Below are 16450 nucleotides of genomic sequence, written 5' to 3' on the forward strand. Positions count from 1 at the left end.
AGGGGAAACAATTCTATATAACATAACCATCAATGTTATTTAGATGTAAAAAGGCATCTAGACCCTTCTTGAAGCTCTCTGCTGTCCCTGCTGTGACCAGCTCCTGAGGCAGGCTATTCGACAGATTGACAGTTCTCATAGTAAAAAAGCCCTGTCACCTCTGGTGATTAAACCTTGTTTTCTCCAGACGGAGACAGTGCCCCCTCGTCTTTTGATTTGATTTAACCTCGAACAACTTTCCACCATATTTTTGTATGGAAATACCCAAAGAATTACATTCTAGATGGTGATTGTCTTAAGCAGAATTATCATAGTTGTGAAGCATTAAACATCATAAAGTATTGCATTATCTTCAATATAGGCATCCCCATTCAGGAAATGTTTTGGCTGACTGGATGATTGAGAAAGGCAAGATCCAGAACCATAGCGGAGAATTCTCCTTATTTACTCTGGGGATGCTTTCAACCAATAAGGTAAAGTAATCTTACAGAGAATGTAAAACTGTAGACTGTGTAGGGTATCAGTCCCATACCTCTGTGTTGTTAGCATCAGGACTTGAAAATGCATCTATGTGCTCTGACAGTGAGATCTCACCTAGCAGGGCACCAGATTTCTCCAAGTCCAGGTACAATCTTGGAATATAAATGCATTTTTCACAGGGATGTGTCCATTTTTACTTGTCAGTATTTTAAGACAAACAAGGTTCAAATGTACAAACCTTTACACTACTTATATTATTTCTTTATTTAGAAAAAGAACATTACATTTACTCTTACCAGCATACTGTGTCAATCACAACAATGCATGGATAACAGAAAGAAAATGTATGAATCAGGTCTTGGGGTATTTGTATTCATGTTTAATTTTTTTGTATTTTGGATGTTAAACTTGCAGTTCTCATAGTTCCACCACAAATTGCTATCAGAAATGAGGATAAGAGTAGTGCTGCATGCAGTGCTCTTATTTCTGTAAAATTATAGCACACCAGAATGAAACCTTCGAGGAGCCATTGTACATCATGGCTTCCATTATGAGTGGAATTCAAATTTTACCAAAATAAAACTGCATATACCTTGATATGCTTTTTGTAGAACAATGGAGAGCCTAGATATCCAGAATAGTAGAGATCTGAGTATATTTTACATAGGGTAATAATAATCTTTCTTTTTATAGCGCCATCATATTCTGTGGTGTTTTACATAGGTGTTTATATTCTTTTTATATTGTCTACATTGCCATGCCTTCAGGTGGGTTTTGAAGAAAGTACCATGCATCATTAGCTCTTTACAATAAGTCAATTACCAACACTAACATGTGGTCAGGTTGAACTTCCTATGTAATTTACTCTATTGTGCAGTATTGGTTTTCCAAGTATAGGCGGTCCCCGAACCTAAAGAGACCCTTTTAGGTCATAAAACACTCTAGCTGCACATACAAAAGGAAGAATCTCCCTAGCCATCCCAGTTATATCACTGATAAATTTCTAGCTTCATCAGAAACATGGCAAAAAGCTATGAAGCGCTAGGCTACGTAGTGGTCCGTTCGATGGACCTAGCTTCCGTCTGTCTGGCTTATTCATGAGGGGAGCGTATGGGGATACCAGTGGTGACTGCCAGGCTTGATGCTGCAGTCATTGCCTCGTCAAGCTAGGTTCGTGGATCGGACGGCTACCTATCTCAGCTCTTCATAGATTTTTGGTATGTTCCATTAAAGCTAGAAATTTAACAGTGCTATAACTGGCATAGGCATAGCCATAGGGAGCTGCTTTCTTTAGGGTGTGCAGCTAGAGTGTTTTATTGAAATGACAAGGTCTCTTTAAGGACACCCAACTTACAGATTACCCCTAGTTACAGACGGACCACTGTGCTCACTGTGACCACTGGTGAAGCTCTCTGGATTCTTTTTGTTAGTCCCAGCTGCAGTTATCAGCTGTAAGGTGTCTGTAATGCAGCTTCTGGACTTACAACTACAAAATATACCAGTTACGACTTACATATAAATTCAACTTAAGTATAAACCTAAAGAACCTATCTTTATTCATAACCCAGGGACTGCCTATGCAAGAGCGAGCTAAATTATTGTTCTTACAAAATAAAACTGTGGGGTATGGAAATTAGAAAATGCTATCCATTTATTTCTCCGTGCATATTTCCACTTCACAATATAAAGCCAAACCCTAGAAATCTTCTCTCTAATCTACTTTCTTAGAAGTATGAAGTGTTTCCAAATCCAATCAGCTGATGCACAACTTTTGTCTTCTTATTATTGGTTTTACTGACAATATAAACATGCAGCCAAGTAAAATTCAGGGTCGTTTTGTGGTGACGACACCATCATTTCAGATGGCATGCTCTGTAATATCAGATAACCAGCTTTTTAATTATATACACAAGCTTGTATTTTAGAACTAAAATACTTTGGTAAATAGTGACTATGGTACAGGAGTGTATTCATAAATTTAAATACAACATTTTATTACGTTAGTTATTATTCATGCTATGTTGCATTTCCTTACAAATGAAACATTGGAAATAAAGGGTTTTTTCATGTTTACCATCAAAACCACCATCGGAGATATAATTCTATGGACATTTGGTCCCTTCCCTGACTACATATAACACAATGCATTATAAAAATGGACCCATTAAACTATCAGTCACTTGCTTTCCCTTTGTAATTTGAAATTTTCAAATCATTAAAGAACATTCTTCCTTAGGGATTGTGGTTTCTTAATCCACAGAAACAGAGGGAATCTGCAGTTAGATGTGTGGAGATGAAAGCAGAAGACAAACTGTCAACTTCTAAAGCGTAAAAGCAAAACATACTGTGGAAGCACTCATTTCCTCATATTCATACGTTAAAAAAACACAAACATATAATCCATAGTTATTATGGTTCTACGGATATAATGAAACATGGTTGTATACTCAGATCATTGTGTTCTTACATTGTGTATCACAAAGCAAAATTCATAATACATCAGGAAATTACTATGTGCCCTCAGACTACATAACTACATAAACTTTTCTTATTTATCTATTCGTCAAAGTGCATTTCTGCAAATCGAAAAAGCGTGGACAAATACTGAGAGTCCAGGCCTGTTCTTCATACTTCCCATAGATTACCAAATCCTTTAGGTTATATGATTAATTAATTTTAGAGCCTAATTTTTAAGGTTTACCGGCTGACTACAACCATTTCACTAAAATCTAAGAAGAACACTATCATAGGAACTGTACTGTTAGTGAATATTCAAAGGTAGTTACGTTAAACACATAGGCCAAAATTTATCAAAATCAGTGCAAACTGCACCAAGTGTAGTTTGCCTGTGGAGTGTGCAGGGTGCACCAGATTCATGAATTGTGGTGCACATTCCTCATGAATCTGGCACCTCCAGCACTGCTCCGACAGAGTGCACCGGCTTTTTTTGGGTCATCGTTAACATGCAAGATAAATGTGGGTCGCAGTCTTATCTTTCACCTGTTGCTTCCTTATACTTTGGAGTCTAATACTCAATAATTGATAGCCAATTTTGGATGCATACTTGTATAGGGAACAGGGCTGGTTATAGCCTTTTTGTTGGCTGAGGCGAAAATGTAAATGTCGCCACACTCAGTTTTATTACATAGAGCCCCACATACAGATTCCCCCCTTTCCAGCTTCATTATATTCAACTGCCATAGCCCCATAAACAGAATTCCCTGTTAGTTTCATTATATGAAGCCCTGCATATTTCCATTTACAGACCCCCTCTATCCTCAATTTAATTCTATATAGGCTTCCTTGTAAAAGCATGTTGTTGGATAAAAAAGTTGGTGAGTCGATAGTCCGCTCAGGGCTCTGAGTTGAACTGCTCATCTTGCCTCATGTGGCCCCTTCTGGGGGTCTGTAATTATTGATTGAGATTTCCCACCTGTCTCTAAACACAGAAACAGAAGCTGCTTATCACCTCATGCTCTATGACACTAAATTAAACTGATTTTTTATGGGGACAGATTTTCATCAAAGTCTTGGTTGCCAGTACAGTAATCTACATGCATTGTGATTTAGTCTAAGTCTCTATACTATGTGTTTTTCTATTTCAAAAACACCAACTGGTTTCCTACAAAAAGCTTCTTATATGCTGGTGAACCAGTCATGAAATCTAAAGAAATAAGATTTATGGAGCATTTGTAAGAATGTGTAACATCATTAAAAATGTGTGACTTCATCTAAAGCAAAGCCAGCTCCAATGCTTCTTCAGTCTTCTACAGTTTCTCCTTTTTACGGCTGACCAACGTCTTACATGGTACCCTATACTAGTGGAGGACATATTAATAATATACTTTGCTCTTGCAAGAAAACAACTATTAATAATCTGCTATTTGGTGAGCTTGAAGATTTTTCCTGTCTATATTTTTTGTGGTAAGACACTTTAATGGGGTATTCCCATCTTAGCATTCACATTTAGTTTCATTCATTTGCCATATGTAAACATTTCTTCAATTGTTCCTTTGTGAAGATAAATTCTCATAAATGTAGTCATATGGTCCCTTAGAAATGAGATAGCTTCCTCGGATACGAACACCTCACACTCTGGCAGCAGTGGCCAGACATGCGCTATTGAGTCCTGCCTGACCTCCTGGATTCAGCGTTCATTACCACAGGACAACTGTAGGACCTGCAGTAACTCCTGGACATTTCATATACAAAAATATTTTTTTCTTTGTGCAATCACTTCAGCAAAGGTGGCCGTAACCAAGGACAAAGTCTTGTTTTTAAGGGACCATATGAATACATTTATGAGAAATTATCTTCACACATTGTCTAATTGAAGAAATGTTTATATATGGCTGATTAATGAAACTGAATGTGAATGCCCAGACGAGAATACCCCTTTAAACAACATTCTGTTAACTTTCTCTGAGACAATACTAAATACATGAAGGATCTATGATAAAGGAACATTCTACCTGCCTGCAGGGGGATTCTGGTGTCAAAAGTTGCAAAAGTTTTTACTTATGTGTGTTTCTTTTGGCTCTTGTAATTGTAGGGTATGGTTTGGGAACAGAGAAAATACATAGCCAGTGACAGTGGGCCCTGAGACTAATACCATACTTTACCACACTGAGACACTTTACCATAGGCAGTAAAGGGAAAATAGATGATGTTATTTCCTTGCTCCAAAGTGCAAAACATAGAGACAAATACAAGATAAAACAAACAGAGAAGAATAGTCTCCAGAGTCCGGTCACAACAAATTCAGTACCAAATAGCAAGGTAAAAGGAAAGTTTGGACTGGATGGACTTGTGTCTTTTTCCAGCCTTATATACTATGATACTATGAATGTAAAAATAATTTAATGTCATCTGTTATGGTTAGTTTGGAATCATCAGGTTTTTTTAAACGGAAAAAAAAATGCAAACTCCGTCATTTTTTCCGTGAAAAAAAATTAAGAATAACAGATCATTGTATAACTGATGACAACGAGTGACATTAAAATCTACATCTATTTCAATGGGATTTAAAACTGATCCGTTCTTTTTCAGTTTTTTACTTTTCTAGGCGGTTACTAGAAATGAAAATCCCAACCGTAGTGTGAACTGAGCCTTACAATGTCAGAGTGAAAATGAATAACCTGATCTACACATCCTCAGCCATTCTTTATGGACAGAGGATGATGTTGGTACAGATGTTACTGTGACTTTCTAAATTTCTATGTTTCTTACTCCACTTTAGATATCCAAATACAGAATTGCCAAATATGACCTTTTAAAATGCTGCAAAAAATGTGTCATTCTGAAATTACAGCTTTAAAAATTAAAAAGAATTCCAATAATGGCAAATAAATTAAATAAAAGTGGAAAGGGAAAATGCTGTTTGGAAACTGTTTTAAATTTCCTTTATTTCTATATTAATAAGTGAAGATGTTTTTATCCTTCATTTTCTTCTATTCAGAATCATCGGTGCTCATTGTAGGGGCACACATTATTGACACATTTGAAATAGCAGAGTTGACCCTTAGGTATAATAAACAGCGATGTTCTCCCTACTCTCGTGGCTGTTATTCTTGGCTTTGTAGAACATTAAAACCTTGGCACTAAGCACTTTGTAAATTATATGGCCAGTAAAACCACAGGCTTGTTATGTAAGAACTCACCATAAAGCATATACTGTGCACTATAAACTTTTACACTATTTCCCACTTACTGTTTTATTAGCTTGGTCCTCACTACTTGTACAGCATCTGTCTACCCTGCTAAGACGACATTCACCAAATAGACTTTCAGAAGCAAATAAGGACTGTTTTTCATTAATTAGCTGTTGTTTTTAATGTGCAGCCATTGACAATGAGCAAAGACAAAATAATAAGGTATGCACTACTAGTCTTCCCATCTACTGGCCCCCCTGGAAGTATAGATACCTTTAATAAAGAATTCAAACTAAATGTAATCTATATCACCAGATCAGATGCTCCTGAGTAAGGTCTCTAAGATGTCCAGAGATTATATTGTGGTTTATTATGGAGACCTATATTACTGCCTGGGGGCAGGTATGTCCTATCCATAAATGGCATCACATTTTGCATTGATTTTCTGTAATTTATAGGCCCTGGTGGATCCTTTATGGCAGTGATGGTGAACCTTTTAGCAGCCCAGTGCCCAAACTGCCACCCCAAACCCCCCTTATTTATTGTGAGGTGCCAACCAAAAATTCAAGCAGTAACTTATTTCTCCCTGTTCTTCAACAATGTTCGATCATATTGGCCTCCTGAGGACAAGATGGAAAATTTGCATAATTTTAGCTTCTTTCCAGTGTCCCTCTGTACACAGAGAATTGTGGGGCCAGCAGAAGGTCTTCCAAAGATAATTCGGTCCTTTTTACTCATTCTCCCTCTTCCTACATACCCAAGTAGCGAAGTAAGCATCACTTAAATATATGACTGAAAGCAGCATCTTTTTAAGTTGCTTGGAACTGCAGGAAGATTCTTTGAGTCATGTCTGGTGTGTTTGGGTGATGGCCCGGGTGCCCACAGAAAGGGCTCTGAGTACCATAGGTTCCCCGCCTCTGAATGGACATTAAGCGGCTGCCCTGAAAAAGAGGAATTCTAAATAAAATTCAACATTTTAGATTGTTCTGTTCTCTGGCAAGATGTGCCAGGGGAAATACAAGAAAAATACAGATTCACATATGAAAGTCTTTAATTGTTGACCAAATTTGGTTTTGGTCTTGGCCATTATGTGTGACCCTTGGGTTCTTTAGTCTCAATATGATTGGGAAAGGCTTCTATAACCAAAGAATACAGGCCTGTTTTCTGCCCCATTCAAAATCTTACTATAGATCATTATATGCCAAGAGGCCCCAAGAAATGTAATTCAAGTGCCAAACCATTAATTCATTGTATAATGGTAAATTCTATTGAACACCATAATGAGATTATACACAGTTACATCAATAATTTCCTTCTAGGTGTTTGCTGCCAGCCCGTAGGATCCCCTATACTTCAGCTACAGTGTCAGCAGTAGAAAAATTAGCTACAGACATTTCTATGCAATATAATTGTTTATTGAAAGATGTTGATTCTAGTGGAATAGCTATTAGATAACTGGGAACAGAAAAGGTCTCACAGCTGCCTTTAAGACATTCCGCTGGAATATTGTGGCTTTATGTTTTATTTATTTAAGAACAAGAAATTTTGTTTATTTGTTATTGGCAAACGTATAGGACAGATGAAATTTTGTAGTTTTTCATCCATCTTTCCACCAAACAAGCCTCTCTGTTGCATGCAGCAAATTATAAAAGACGCCCCCCTCCCCATAGTCAGTCTCCTTTCATATTTGACCCTTTTCCTTACCATCAGCCCCTCCTTTATATTTGCCCTCTAATCCCTGTGCTTTGCAAATCATGGCACAGCACAATGATACAGGCCCAGGGGGTTCAGTACCAGATCTCAAGATGCTGCTCCATGTTATACAGTATGGGTTACTGCCAGCGGCGAATGTCTCAACTTCCCTCATGGCGGTTGCAACCAAGGTGTTGACGTTCCTTCACACAAAGCGTTTGACCTTTATGTGAAAGGGTTCTTACTTTTTTCATATGCTTGCTCTCCCCTAGAAAGAATTTTGCAAACTGCAAACAAGACTTATTATGGCTTGCCATGTACAAGTGCCACATATTTGTGGCCTGATTCTCCCACCTGAGCTGTGGATCTGTGCAGCATCTCCACAGTGACCCTGGCTTATTTAGCGCCTTTCTTTGTCTGAGCTGTCAGTTTTGGTGAATGGCCATGTCTTGGTAGATTAGCAGTTGGGCCATTCTCCTTTTGAGGATGATGCATTGAACAGTGCAGCGTGAGATGTTCACATCTAGGGCTATTTTTTTGAAACCTAACCCAGCTGCACAGTTTGCCACAACTTTATCCAAAGCCTTGGTTTTCATTAAGCTGTGTGTTCACTAATGTTCTCTATCATACCTTTGAGATCTATAAATAAACAGCAGTAGTGGTTACATAATTACTAGAGATGAGCGAACACTAAAATGCTCGGGTACTCGTTATTCGAGACGAACTTTTCCCGATGCTCGAGTGCTCGTCTCGAATAACGAACCCCATTGAAGTCAATGGGAGACTCGAGCATTTTTCAAGGGGACCAAGGCTCTGCACAGGGAAGCTTGGCCAAACACCTGGGAACCTCAGAAAAGGATGGAAACACCACGGAAATGGACAGGAAACAGCAGGGGCAGCATGCATGGATGCCTCTGAGGCTGCATAATCGCACCATTATGCCAAAATTATGGGCAACAGCATGGCCATGACAGAGTGACAGAATGAAGCTAGATAGCATCTAAAACATCCAATAATTGACCCTGACACTATAGGGGACGGCATGCAGAGGCAGCGGCAGCAGGCTAGAGAGTGGCATGGCGACATACCCTAAATGGACTCAGGCTTCAAACCAATGGGTGGCAGAGAGGAACCAAAGGAGGTGAGCAAGAAGCGCTCAAATAATATCGGTACATGATAAAAGTTTGCCAGTATATTTTGTGGATTACACAGCAGGGTGGCGACAAAGTTAACATGGAAGCCATGAAAACAACCCAAAATTCTGCCTGACACAGCTCGTTTGATAAGGGGACCATGTATGGAGGCAGTGAACTAGTAGTAGATTAAAGGTGCTGCAGTTAAAACTATGTTAGTTGGATCTTGGCATGGAGCTGGCGCTCCGCTGCCAGGCGAGCTTTCGCCAATCCAAGCCCCTTTCTCTAGGCTACTCCCCAAACAGCACTTCTAAGAACCTTTTGTATAAGATCAAGTGTAGTAGCGTTCTTATAAGTTTAGGATATGCCGGGTGAGGGGAATGTAAACAGATGCGCAAGAAGCGCTGAAATAATATCCCTAAATGGTAAAAGTTTGCAAGTATATTTTGGGGATTACACAGCAGGGTGGCGACAAAGTTAACAACTTTGATGTGGAATGCCCTGTAATAGCTCTTGGGCGGTGTGCCTTTTATCGCCTAGGCTCAGCAGTTTCAGCACCGCCTGCTGTCGCTTAGCGACGGCACTGCTGCTGTGCCTAGAGCTACCGACTGATGGCGCCATGCCCACGGATGGTAATTCGGAGGAGGAGGAGGTGGAGGAGGGGTGGGAGGAGGTATAGTAGGCCTTTGAGACCTGGACCGAGGTAGGCCCCGCAATTCTCTGCGTCGGCAGTATATGACCAGCCCCAGGGTCAGACTCGGTCCCAGCCTGCACCAAGTTAAGTGTAGTAGCGTTCTTATAAGTTTGGGATATGGCGGGTGAGGGGAATGTAAACAGATGCGCAAGAAGCGCATGATGCGCATGGAGCTGGCGTTCCGCTGCCAGGCGAGCTTTCGCCAATCCAAGCCCCTGTCTCTAGGCTACTCCCCAAACAGCACTTCTAAGAACCTTTTGTATAAGATCAAGTGTAGTAGCGTTCTTATAAGTTTAGGATATGCCGGGTGAGGGGAATGTAAACAGATGCGCAAGAAGCGCTGAAATAATATCCCTAAATGGTAAAAGTTTGCCAGTATATTTTGGGGATTACACAGCAGGGTGGTGACAAAGTTAACAACTTTGATGTGGAATCCATGAAAACAACCCAAAATTCTGCCTGACACACCTCGTTTGATAAAGGGACGATGTATGGAGGCAGCTATATGGACGACTTTTGGAGGTAGCAATGGAGACAACGTGTGGAGGCTGCTATGGAGACAATTTAATTTGGATAGTGCCTGTATGTGGCAGTCCCAAACATTTTTCAAACCAGAGGAGCAGGTAGGTGGCCCTCCAGTAAAATGGGATAGATTGAGTGCCTGTATGTGGCAGTCCCAAAAATGTTTCAAACCAGAGGAGCAGGTAGGTGGCCCTGCAGTAAAATGGAATAGATTGAGTGCCTGTATGTGGCAGTCCCAAAAATGTTTCAAACCAGAGGAGCAGGTAGGTGGCCCTCCAGTAAAATGGAATAGATTGAGTGCCTGTATGTGGCAGTCCCAAAAATTGTTCAAACCAGAGGAGCAGGTAGGTGGCCCTGCAGTAAAATGGAATAGATTGAGTGCCTGTATGTGGCAGTCCCAAAAATGTTTCAAACCAGAGGAGCAGGTAGGTGGCCCTCCAGTAAAATGGAATAGATTGAGTGCCTGTATGTGGCAGTCCCAAAAATTGTTCAAACCAGAGGAGCAGGTAGGTGGCCCTGCAGTAAAATGGAATAGATTGAGTGCCTGTATGTGGCAGTCCCAAAAATGTTTCAAACCAGAGGAGCAGGTAGGTGGCCCTCCAGTAAAATGGAATAGATTGAGTGCCTGTATGTGGCAGTCCCAAAAATTGTTCAAACCAGAGGAGCAGGTAGGTGGCCCTGCAGTAAAATGGAATAGATTGAGTGCCTGTATGTGGCAGTCCCAAAAATGTTTCAAACCAGAGGAGCAGGTAGGTGGCCCTCCAGTAAAATGGAATAGATTGAGTGCCTGTATGTGGCAGTCCCAAAAATTTTTTAAAACAGAGGACCGGGTAGGTGGCCCTCCAGAAAAATGGAATAGATTGAGTGCCTGTATGTGGCACTCACAAAAATTGTTTCAAACAGAGGACCGGGTAGGTGGCCCTCCAGAAAAATTAAATGCATGAAGTACTATAGCAAGAGCCAGTGGGCCCTGTCAAAAAATAGCCATTTTCCTCTGCTTTACTGTACAAAGAGGAGGAGAAGGAGGAAAATGAGGAGGAGGAGGAGGAGTGGATCAATTATTCAGGTTGAGCTTCCTTCACCTGGTGGAGATTGGAAATTCTGAGAAATCCAGCCTTTATTCATTTTAATAAGCGTCAGCCTGTCAGCGCTGTCAGTCGACAGGCGTGTACGCTTATCGGTGATGATGCCACCAGCTGCACTGAAAACCCGCTCGGACAAGACGCTAGCGGCAGGGCAGGCAAGAACCTCCAAGGCGTACAGCGCCAGTTCGTGCCACATGTCCAGCTTTGAAACCCAGTAGTTGTAGGGAGCTGTGTGATCATTTAGGACGATGGTATGGTCAGCTACGTACTCCCTCACCATCTTTCTGTAAAGATCAGCCCTACTCTGCCGAGACTGGGGACAGGTGACAGTGTCTTGCTGGGGTGACATAAAGCTGGCAAAAGCCTTGTAAAGCGTACCCTTGCCAGTGCTGGACAAGCTGCCTGCTCGCCTACTCTCCCTCGCTACTTGTCCCGCAGAACTACGCACTCTGCCGCTAGCGCTGTCAGAAGGGAAATACTGTTTCAGCTTGTGCACCAGGGCCTGCTGGTATTCATGCATTCTCACACTCCTTTCCTCTCCAGGGATGAGAGTGGGAAGATTTTGCTTGTACCGTGGGTCCAGGAGAGTGAACACCCAGTAATCGGTGCTGGAATAAATTCTTTGAACGCGAGGGTCACGGGATAGGCAGCCTAGCATGAAATCTGCCATATGCGCCAGAGTACCAACGCGTAAGAATTCACTCCCCTCACTGGCCTGACTGTCCATTTCCTCCTCCTCCAACTCCTCCAACTCCTCTTCTTCTGCCCATACACGCTGAACAGTGAAGGACTCAACAATGGTCCCCTCTTGTGTCTCGCCAACATTCTCCTCCTCTTCCTCCTCATCCTCCTCCACCTCCACCTCCTCCGATATGCGCTGAGAAACAGACCTCAGGGTGCTTTGGCTATCAACAAGGGAATATTCTTCCCCCGTCTCTTGTAACGAGCGCAAAGCTTCCGACTTCATGCTGACCAGAGAGTTTTTCAACAGGCCAAGCAGCGGGATGGTGAGGCTGATGATGGCGGCATCGCCACTGACCATCTGTGTTGACTCCTCAAAGTTACTCAGCACCTGACAGATATCAGACATCCACGTCCACTCCTCATTGTAGACTTGAGGAAGCTGACTGACCTGACTACCAGTTCTGGTGGAAGTTGACATCTGGCAGTCTACAATCGCTCTGCGCTGCTGGTAAACTCTGGATAACATGGTCAGTGTTGAATTCCACCTCGTGGGCACGTCGCACAACAGTCGGTGAGCGGGCAGTTGGAGGCGGCGCTGCGCTGCCCTGAGAGTGGCAGCATCTGGGCTGGACTTCCTGAAATGCGCACAGATGCGGCGCACCTTCGTGAGCAAATCAGACAGATTGGGGTATGTCTTGAGGAAACGCTGAACTATCAGATTTAACACATGGGCCAGGCATGGCACATGTGTCAGTCTGCCGAGTTGCAGAGCCGCCACCAGGTTACGGCCGTTGTCACACACAACCATTCCCGGCTTGAGGTTCAGCGGTGCCAGCCACAGATCAGTCTGCGCCGTGATGCCCTGTAATAGCTCTTGGGCGGTGTGCCTTTTGTCGCCTAGGCTCAGCAGTTTGAGCACCGCCTGCTGTCGCTTAGCGACGGCACTGCTGCTGTGCCTAGAGCTACCGACTGATGGCGCCGTGCCCACGGATGGTAGTTCGGAGGAGGAGGTGGAGGAGGGGTGGGAGGAGGAGGAGGCATAGTAGGCCTGAAACACCTGGACCGAGGTAGGCCCCGCAATCCTCGGCGTCGGCAGTATATGAGCAGCCCCAGGGTCAGACTCGGTCCCAGCCTCCACCAAGTTAACCCAATGTGCCGTCAGCGATATATAGTGGCCCTGCCCGGCAGCACTCGTCCACGTGTCCGTGGTCAGGTGGACCTTGTCAGAAACGGCGTTGGTCAGGGCACGGATGATGTTGTCTGACACGTGCTGGTGCAGGGCTGGGACGGCACATCGGGAAAAGTAGTGGCGGCTGGGGACCGAATACCGAGGGGCGGCCGCCGCCATGAGGTTGCGAAAGGCCTCGGTCTCTACTAGCCTATAGGGCAGCATCTCCAGGCTAAGCAATCTGGAGATGTGCACATTAAGGGCTTGGGCGTGCGGGTGGGTTGCACTATATTTGCGTTTCCGCTCCAGCGTCTGGGGTATGGAGAGCTGAACGCTGGTGGATGCTGTGGAGGATCGTGGAGGCGACGATGGGGTTTTTGTGCCAGGGTCCTGGGCAGGGGGCTGACTAGCAGCTGACACAGGGGAAGGAGCAGTGGTGTGCACGGCCGGAGGTGAACGGGCTTGTTGCCACTGAGTGGGGTGCTTAGCATTCATATGCCTGCGCATACTGGTGGTAGTTAAGCTAGTAGTGGTGGAACCCCTGCTGAGCCTGGTTTGGCAAATGTTGCACACCACAGTCCGTCGGTCATCCGGTGTTTCCTTAAAGAACCTCCACACTTCTGAAGATCTAGCCCTCGCCGCAAGAGCCCTCACCACGGGAGCTTCACTAGTTGACAGTGGCGCTGATGCACCAGCTCTGGCCCTGCCTCTCCGTCTGGCCCCACCACTGCCTCTTCCAACCTGTTCAGGTCGAGGACTCTCCTCCGTCTCAGAAGCACTGTGTTCACCCGGCCTCTCAACCCAGCTTGGGTCTGTCACCTCATCATCCTCCGATCCCTCAGTCTGCTCCCCCCTCGGACTTCCTGCCCTGACAACAACTTCCCCACTGTCTGACAACCGTGTCTCCTCATCGTCGGACACCTCTTTACACACTTCCACTACGTCAAGAAGGTCATCATCACCCACAGACTGTGACTGGTGGAAAACCTGGGCATCGGAAAATTGCTCAGCAGCAACCGGACAAGTGGTTTGTGACTGTGGGAAGGGTCCAGAAAACAGTTCCTCAGAGTATGCCGGTTCAAATGCCAAATTTTCCTGGGAGGGGGCAGACTGGGGGGGGAGGAGGCTGAGGTGCAGGAGCTGGAGGAGTGGCGATTTCGGTGACATGGGTGGACTGCGTGGAAGACTGACTGGTGGTGGACAAATTGCTCGAAGCATTGTCAGCAATCCACGACATCACCTGTTCGCACTGTTCTGGCCTCAACAGTGCTCTACCACGAGTCCCAGTAACTTCAGACATGAACCTAGGGAGTGTAGCTCTGCGGCGTTCCCCTGCTCCCTCATCAGCAGGTGGTGTCTCACCCCGCCCAGGACCACGGCCTCTGACCCCTGCAGTAGTTGGACGCCCACGTCCCCGTCCTCGTCCTCTACCCCTAGCCCTCGGGTTAAACATTTTTAAAATGAGAGTTATAACTTTATTTTTTTTTTTACTTTTTTTTGTTTTTTTTTGTGTTTTTTTTTTTTTTTTTGTGTTTTTTGTTTTTTTTTGAGTTTTTAAAACCAAACAATGCTATCCTATTGCTATGGCTATTTTCTAGCCAAGTATCAAAGGAAGCACAGTACTATGCCAGATGAGATGACACTGAGTTATTGCCTAATAGAAATCCAACCCCTACTGAATTTTGCCACTTCGGCCTTTGCTATGGATATGTGCGCCACTAAGCGCAGAACACAGCGGTCGCAAGTCCCACTACAAATTGCTCAGAATTGGCAAGTACATGCACTGCAGAAACTACAGCCACCAGCAGATCAACCAGAAATCAAATATATAGAACGCTACTGTAGGCTTCAAGATCAAGAAGCTGTTTGTATTCTCCTATGGCTATTTTCTAGCCAAGTATCAAAGGAAGCACAGTACTATGCCGGATGAGATGACACTGAGTTATTGCCTAATAGAAATCCAACCCCTACTGAATTTTGCCACTTCGGCCTTTGCTATGGATATGTGCGCCACTAAGCGCAGAACACAGCGGTCGCAAGTCCCACTACAAATTGCTCAGAATTGGCAAGTACATGCACTGCAGAAACTACAGCCACCAGCAGATCAACCAGAAATCAAATATATAGAACGCTACTGTAGGCTTCAAGATCAAGAAGCTGTTTGTATTCTCCTATGGCTATTTTCTAGCCAAGTATCAAAGGAAGCACAGTACTATGCCGGATGAGATGACACTGAGTTATTGCCTAATAGAAATCCAACCCCTACTGAATTTTGCCACTTCAGCCTTTGCTATGGATATGTGCGCCACTAAGCGCAGAACACAGCGGTCGCAAGTCTCACTACAAATTGCTCAGAATTGGCAAGTACATGCACTGCAGAAACTACAGCCACCAGCAGATCAACCAGAAATCAAATATATAGAACGCTACTGTAGGCTTCAAGAAGCTGTTTGTATTCTCCTATGGCTATTTTCTAGCCAAGTATCAAAGGAAGCACAGTACTATGCCAGATGAGATGACACTGAGTTATTGCCTAATAGAAATCCAACCCCTACTGAATTTTGCCACTTCAGCCTTTGCTATGGATATGTGCGCCACTAAGCGCAGAACACAGCGGTCGCAAGTCTCACTACAAATTGCTCAGAATTGGCAAGTACATGCACTGCAGAAACTACAGCCACCAGCAGATCAACCAGAAATCAAATATATAGAACGCTACTGTAGGCTTCAAGAAGCTGTTTGTATTCTCCTATGGCTATTTTCTAGCCAAGTATCAAAGGAAGCACAGTACTATGCCAGATGAGATGACACTGAGTTATTGCCTAATAGAAATCCAACCCCTACTGAATTTTGCCACTTCAGCCTTTGCTATGGATATGTGCGCCACTAAGCGCAGAACACAGCGGTCGCAAGTCTCACTACAAATTGCTCAGAATTGGCAAGTACATGCACTGCAGAAACTACAGCCACCAGCAGATCAACCAGAAATCAAATATATAGAACGCTACTGTAGGCTTCAAGAAGCTGTTTGTATTCTCCTATGGCTATTTTCTAGCCAAGTATCAAAGGAAGCACAGTACTATGCCAGATGAGATGACACTGAGTTATTGCCTAATAGAAATCCAACCCCTACTGAATTTTGCCACTTCAGCCTTTGCTATGGATATGTGCGCCACTAAGCGCAGAACACAGCGGTCGCAAGTCTCACTACAAATTGCTCAGAATTGGCAAGTACATGCACTGCAGAAACTACAGCCACCAGCAGATCAACCAGAAATCAAATATATAGAACGCTACTGTAGGCTTCAAGAAGCTGTTTGTATTCTCCTATGGCTATTTTC

General features: G+C 43.6%; 1 protein-coding gene across 1 annotated transcript in view; it reads left to right on the top strand.

Moving 5' to 3' along the window:
• Positions 1-367: 367 nt before the first annotated feature.
• Positions 368-16450, top strand: part of LOC140122262 (uncharacterized) — an 89442-nt gene continuing 73359 nt past the window's right edge. The window contains exon 1 of the mRNA XM_072142931.1: positions 368-473. Within this exon, the coding sequence (XP_071999032.1) occupies positions 396-473 (78 nt within the window). The 5' untranslated portion in view covers positions 368-395. The remainder of the gene's footprint in view (positions 474-16450) is intronic.

Source organism: Engystomops pustulosus, chromosome 3 (genome assembly GCF_040894005.1).
Source record: "Engystomops pustulosus chromosome 3, aEngPut4.maternal, whole genome shotgun sequence".
NCBI lineage: Eukaryota > Metazoa > Chordata > Amphibia > Anura > Leptodactylidae > Engystomops > Engystomops pustulosus.